At 35.3% G+C, this 7,454-nt stretch overlaps 1 protein-coding gene across 1 annotated transcript in view; it reads right to left on the bottom strand.

Annotated features, from left to right (window-relative positions):
• Positions 1 to 1,196: 1,196 nt before the first annotated feature.
• mtnr1a (melatonin receptor 1A) overlaps positions 1,197 to 7,454 on the bottom strand; it is a 116,625-nt gene continuing 110,367 nt past the window's right edge. The window contains exon 2 of the mRNA XM_031895426.1: positions 1,197 to 2,167. Within this exon, the coding sequence (XP_031751286.1) occupies positions 1,299 to 2,167 (869 nt within the window). The 3' untranslated portion in view covers positions 1,197 to 1,298. The remainder of the gene's footprint in view (positions 2,168 to 7,454) is intronic.

Below are 7,454 nucleotides of genomic sequence, written 5' to 3'. Positions count from 1 at the left end.
ACTGCAACTTGTATTTTGGCATCAGTATTCATTTTATAAGAAAGGATACAAAGCTATGTACACAGTGTTTTTTGAGTGTAAAATGTAAACAAAGAGTATTATCGTGTTCCTTGGCAATGTATTGGCATGCATTCTAGCTTGTTCAAAAACAGTTCTGAGATGTTTGGATGTCTTCTTAGGCACCAACAACATATCAAAGATATTTATATATAACTGCCTAGCACAGCTGCCAAATCCTACGCCAAACTTCAAGTAATTATGTTCAATTTACCCAAGCAGATAAAGTGCAAAGTCTTTGAAAAGTTTATAAGCAGTGGTTAGGCCTCTGTGAAAAAAGAAAGGTCTACAAACTCATTATATTCTTAACAATCATCTGAGATTACTATCGATATTAATCACTTTAGTTGGAGCCTGAATATTATTTTGTGTGCTACATATAAATAATAAAACTATACAATTCTGGCTAAAAATAATATTCTCATCAAAAAAAGTTCTGTCATATTAAATATAGTACTTGATTTATTAAGTATATAATACTTTGGCTAGTTGTGTTGCTTTGAATTCTCATGGCTTTTCATTTAAGATCAGCTTCCCCAGTACATTCTACCATTTTCAATCCGTTATCCAGAAAACTCTGATTTACAGAATATCTCCCACAAACACCATTTTTGACAAGTTTGAAAAATTATTTCCTAGCGAACTGGATAACATGATATGTATCATGTATTCACACACACACACATATATATATATATATATATATATATATATATATATATATATATATATATATATATAGATCCCTTATTGTACTTTTTGAGGCAATAAAAATTCAGACATGTTCTTCTACAAATAATGCTCCTCCATGAAGGTAACTCAATGAGTATAGCACAGCCATACTCATATGTGCCTTTGCACCACATTTTACAATAACAGAAGTCACATTTAGTCTTTGTACAGGTATGGGATCCGTTATGAGGAAACCCGTTATCCAGAACGCTCTAAATTACAAAATAGCCATCTCCCACAGACTCCATTTTCCACAGGTTTGTAAAATGATTCCATTTTTCTCTGTAATAATATAACAGTATTTTGTACTTGATATAATGAATTATTGTTGGAGGTAAAACAATCCTATTGGTTTTATATTAGTGTTTACGTGATTTTTTTAGTAGACTTAAGGTACAGAGATCCAAATTACGCAAAGGCCCCTTATCCGGAAATCCCCAGGTCCCAAGCGTTCTGGATAACAGGTCCCATACCTGTATACTATCATTTGCAAGAATTCCTTTTTTCCCCTAAACTGAGTCAACTTTTACTAGATTATTGTTTGTTAGCATTGGAGATGGTTTGCTTTTCATTTTCTCTACCCCGTCATTAGAACTTTCTTGAAAGAAAACCTTTGCTGTACAAATGGAGATAATAATTCTTTTGTACTCTCGTCTAAAATTTTGGTTTAAGAGACCATAAATGATAGCATTAAGGCAACTGTTAAAATATGCCATGTAATAGCTGCCAACAAACAACCATTCTGGAATTCTGGGTAAAATTGTATCCGGGTTCACAGCAACAGCAAGACCTATGAAGTTCAGTGGTGCCCAGCAGACTGCAAACAGTACAAAAACTACAAACATTGTTACAAAGTTCCTGAAATCATGGGGTTTCAGCTTGGGTTTGTTATCTGGCTTCACCCTTCGTCTTACCTGAATAACCAAGATCCATATACGTAAATAGCAAAAAGTTACTATGGTTATTGGGAGGATAAAGTGGAAAAACACAACTGCTATGGTATATGCTGAGCTAACGGACTGTGTAAAGGTACACGAGTAGATTCTGGCATCGTATTGTAATGATCCAACAAATAAATTTGGCACAATGGCAATGAAGGTTAGCACCCAAATCAGAATGACATAAAACAAAGAATTCTTGTCGCTGTACAACTTGTCATATTTGAGGCTATGACAAATATAACAATAACGGTTCACTGCAACACCGGCAATGTTGAATATGGATCCAATAACACTTATTCCCATTAAAAATCCACTAATCTGGCAGTGAAGGTATCCCAAATTCCATCCTTTGTGAAATATTGATGTCAGCACCAAGGGATATGGGTAGATGGCGACCACCAAGTCCGCAACAGCCAGACTAACAACAAACATATTCCCTACAAGCAAGAAAAAGAAGAAAACATATGATTAATTTTTTTCAAAACTAAAACTGGATTTGTAACATTTATAATTTATAATTTAAGTTACCTAAAGCAAGAATATTCTATGTTTTGTGAAAGTCATAGATGATTTATCAACACTGGCCAAATTTGCCCATGGACAGTAACCCATAGCATCCTATCAGAGATTGGCTGCAGCCAGCTGCAGGTAGAACAATGAATGCAACAATTTGATTGGTTGCCATGGGTTACTGCCCACAAGCAAATTTGCCCAGTGTTGATAAATGACCCCCAATATGTGTAGATTCAACATAATTTCAGGCATAGCATTAAACGCAACTGTTTCACTCAGTTCTAAAAATATATTTACATATTTTATTACAGAGAACACTGAAATTAAATGATAAAGTAAAACAGTAAAAAATAAAAATATAATTGAAAGGTTAATAAACTGCAGCAGTTATTCAATAGTTATAAAAATTTCAACCTTAGTTCTGTGTTCAAACTGCGTGACTGCAACAACTATCATTAAAAATACATCTGGCAGGTAACTATTACTACGATTCATATTTTTAATATATTCATTAATTGATACCATCTAGCAATATATCTCCATAAATACTCAAAAGAGTTGGATTGGATTTGATTATCTGTTCAGCAGTTATCAGAGAGTGTTACCATTCTGCTGCTGGTCTGTGGGAATCTCTAAATAAAACCAATGGTGCTATAAATAGGAAAATACAATCTATAACATAGATTAATAAAAAAAGATTAATTTCATATACAGAATATTTAGGAAAAAATATGAGAGCTGTTTATTAGAGACGTCAGGGTAATATTCTGAGACCTTGATGAAGGGGTAGTGACCAACCATAAACATTAACACTAAAATCACTGCCCCAGTCCACAAAATTTTGCCCAAACACCACATTGCTGTATTCATTATATCATTTACTTATAATATAATATGCATAATATGCTATACATGTATGGGACCTGTTATCCAAAATGCTTGCGACCTGTATTTTTCTGGATAAGGGGTCCATAATTTGGATCACCATACATTAAGTCTACTAAAAGATTGTTTAAATATTAAATGAACCTTCAATAAGGATTAATTATATCATAGTTGGGAGTTGGGATCAAGTACAAGGTACTGTTTTATAATTACAGAGAAAATGAAAATCAGTTTTTACAGTTTTAATTATTTCATTAAAACGGAGTCTATGGGAGATGGTCTTCCCATAAATCGGAGCTTTGTGGATAACAGGTTTCCAGATAACGAATCCCATACCTGTATATACATATATATAATTTAATTATATAGTTTTACACTTTCAAAGGCTAGATTAGTCATAACCTTGACACACAGGGGCAAATTTATCAAAATGTGAGTTTAGAGCTTAATACATAAAAACTCACCCACGTTCTTTTCATCCCTATGGGATTTTTAGAAGCGTATTTATCAAAAGTTAAGTTCTATCATTCACCCATTGATAAATACACTTCTAAAAATTCCATAGGAAAGAATAGAACATGGTTTTTATGTATTAAGCTCTTAACTCACATTTTGATAAATCTGCCCCTTAGCTTTTACCCTTAGTAAATATGCCCATAATGTTCACATAATCTACACTTTTGAGAACTTTGGATCACACGATTATTGTTTCTAGTAGACATTTGCATTTTATTGACCCAGGTATCAGCTTTGATAAATCTTTTAATTTGTTAAAAACTTTAATGACAGGAAAGCTCTAAATAATAGCAAAACAGATAGAACTACTGGGAATCCTTCTGGATTCCTTAATCAATAATAAACCTGTGCCTTCGATTTATTTAATAAAAAGTAACTAGCTAAAAGCAAATTGCTTTCCTCTAAGATCAGTACTGTATGTGAGTCAATGTTTCTACAGAAAAAGTCTGCACAACAGGCAACTGCCTATAATTTGGTATCTCTACATTTTCTATTGACATAATAGTATTTATGGGTTTCCAAACTGCCAATAATAGACAAATGTGGGTCTTAGCACTGATTATATCCATGCCAATGGAGCCATAAACCTAAGTGAATTTATTGAAGCATAGGCAAGGCAAGTCATATTGCTTTGTGTTTTATTCCTCTAGCGGCCAGGAACCTATCATCAGCTAATGTACTGCCCATCTCAAAGGCACTAGAGCGTGTTACATGATATGAATAATTCATGCTTATTGTACTGCCTGTCTTTCTAGATTTGCACTAGTAAATCCACATAGTTAGAAAGATTTAAGACCCCAAATCGTGGATTTGAATATCTGTGACCAGCAGCGCTTAGTAATCATGATGAATATATATACTTTTGTGTCAGAGCTATAAATAAGGTGAATATTAAATATCATATCTATAAAGTTTTATATACTTGGTGCTTCCATTCCCATGATTGCATTTCATCATTATTGTTACACCTTCGTAATTAATGAGATCTTTTGGTTAATACAGTAAAACACTGATAGTCCTCTCTAAAGGTGCCACAAAGTTCTCTAATTCTTCCACCTGCTTAATCATTATCTCAATACTTCATACATCCATGCCACAGTGCTAACAATTATATCTATTTTATTGTTACAAAATACACAATATTTTACATTTTCAATTATTAAAACAATGCAATTTGCACTGCATTTATTAAAAAAAAAAAAAAAAAAAAAAGAAGAACATTGCCTGAGGATGCACAGTACCCTGTTTTGCTACTACAAGCGGCATGCCCTAATGCTTACATATAATTAGTAAGATCCATGCATGACTTCAAGAATTCTGGCAATTACACACATTTGGTTTTTCCAGTTAAAAACTCACTGTAAAAATAATGTGACAGTAATGACAAAACCTGTATTAATAAGCCAATAATGTTCTTTTGATAAATATTATTCCTGTATTTTAACATATAAGGGGTCATTGACGACCTGTTAAGCAGCATGCAAAGTGCAAAAACAGTGCAATGTAACTTACACACTGCCTTTGCCTACTGAAGAATTGCAACAGGCCTCTGTGCTCCTTAGGAGCGACAAGGGGGAGGCATGTAGGCACCCCAATCTTCTACTTATCCTCTAAATTGCACATCAATAGGGAGCTGGAGAGGATGCAGGTCACAACAGGCCCTGTCCATACCACCAACCCTATGGAAAGAGCAGCCCTTATTGCACCTTGCTACATTTTTTTAATCCACTACTATGTACAAAGTGCAGGATTCCACAGGTTGCAAGTGCTTGTTAGATGAGCACTAAATGGCCCCAATTATTATTATTTATTTCAGAAGAAAGGTCTACAAACAATTTCTAGCTATAGTACACAAGGATTTATAACTCCGTCCTGATGTCTTCTAAACTTGCTGTATCCTAAGTTCATTAATAATATATTACTCAGGGCCATTCATTATAAAAAGTGCCATAATAACAAGTCAATTCTGTACTATATTGAATAGGTTTTGTAGTTCTGCTACTGTTACATTGCTAGAAAAAAGATACTTACTGATTTAGAGCAGTAAAATCAAAGCAGTTAAATTTGCTTCAGGGACAAGTGTGTGCAGTGTAGCATGGTAGGAGTCTGATTTGTGTTTATATGATATATTATGCTGTATATTTTATTCGTTTGGAAGATATTCCCTATGGTGTTACAGCACATGACATTCAGTGAAAAAGAATTAACTGTTGGGTATAAAATTAAAACAGATATCAGTGTGAGCTGCTGTGTTAGAAAAGTAACAAATTGTTTTATTGTATGATCCTTCCATCGAAACTCGATGACTGGGGAGTTTATAATATGGATGACATTCCGAATCCACTCCTAATTCTTCTGCGCACAGTCTTGATTAGCATCAGCACAACTTCATGTAATAAGGCGCCAAACTTGAGTTTAAATTTGGAGATTTAGTTGTCCTCCAAGAATATAGCCTAAGTTATTAAGGAATAGAGTGTCTCATTTCCCATGATTCCATATAAAGACCATTTAGGGAGCACTTACACCATGCCTATGTAGTGTTTTGTGGTAATTAGAATGCCTATGCCTTTGCCCCTTTAAATTATGAGTTAGGCATAAGGCACGGAGCTATAGCTCCTTAGGAACCTCATCCAGAAATGCCACAAAAATATAAATTAATTTAAAAAATATACACAGATAAAAATGATTCCCCAGATTGCAAGGACACTATAATATTCTGCCCCTGACTCTTACCCACCTTTTCCCACACCCCTTAGACTCAAAAGGTTATGCAACCCCTCACCCCCCTTGTTCCATACTGAAGCTACATGGCACCTATATTACTACAAATGCAGTTTGCACACAACTTACAAAGGGATGCAAAATGTGCCAAGCAGAGGATGCAACATATTGGAACACTGGGGTTAATGCTACACTGTTTGTGGTGGTTTTTGTACTTGTCATTTTGCCAATTAAGCCAAAAAGTCCTTAAAGGGCACCAATCACTTAAAAACTGCTTCCCCCACTAGAGGTGCAGGCTAAAGAGCCCGCACTCCGATTGGGGGAAACAATAGTGGGGAGCCTCGTTCATTATGTGCATGGGCGCTAAGTAACATGGCAGCCCACACAGGGAGCTCTCACCCAGTACATGCAGCCTAACGCCACTGGGGCTGTTTTTTTTCCCCCAAACTGGAATGCAGACTCTATTAGCCCACACCTCTAGTGGGGGAAGCAATTTCATTGTGATAGGTGCCCTTTAATTCAGCAGGCTGTTTAATTCAGAGGCTGTTACGTGTTATTTTAGGAATTGTTGGTCATCTAATTGCAAGTGTTGAACATAGGATTCTATTGAATATTCTATATGAATATTCTGAATAAACCGTTATTGCAGTATATTCACTTAGCAATACTTTAGCAACTGCAGCAATCAAAATGTCTTTCACCACTGGCAGACACTTTTCATTATATAAGAACCTCTCCATCTATAAAATACAAGAGTAATTATCTCAGAAGAACTCAGCGTTTAGAAGAATCAGCATTTTAGTTCAATAACAACTCTAGAGTCAGTGTGGTATGCGACAGGCAACTCACTTCTCATACATTACAATGGGGAACAGTTAAAGACATTGTAACGGCCATATTGCATGTGAAAAATGCAAACAATTATAAATGCTTATAATCTTTGAAGACAGTACAGCATTGTACTGGGGTGTGCAAGATCCCAATTGCCCCCACATGCCCTCAGGGGCCCCCACCTCACCCACTGCCAGCCCCTTCCCCCCAGTATGCGTACTTTGTACAGGTATCGGACCCCTTATCCGGAAACCCATT

This window comes from Xenopus tropicalis, chromosome 1 (genome assembly GCF_000004195.4).
Source record: "Xenopus tropicalis strain Nigerian chromosome 1, UCB_Xtro_10.0, whole genome shotgun sequence".
Lineage (NCBI taxonomy): Eukaryota > Metazoa > Chordata > Amphibia > Anura > Pipidae > Xenopus > Xenopus tropicalis.
Note: the sequence above shows the minus strand (reverse complement) of the source record. Positions and strands in the feature narration are given on the sequence as shown.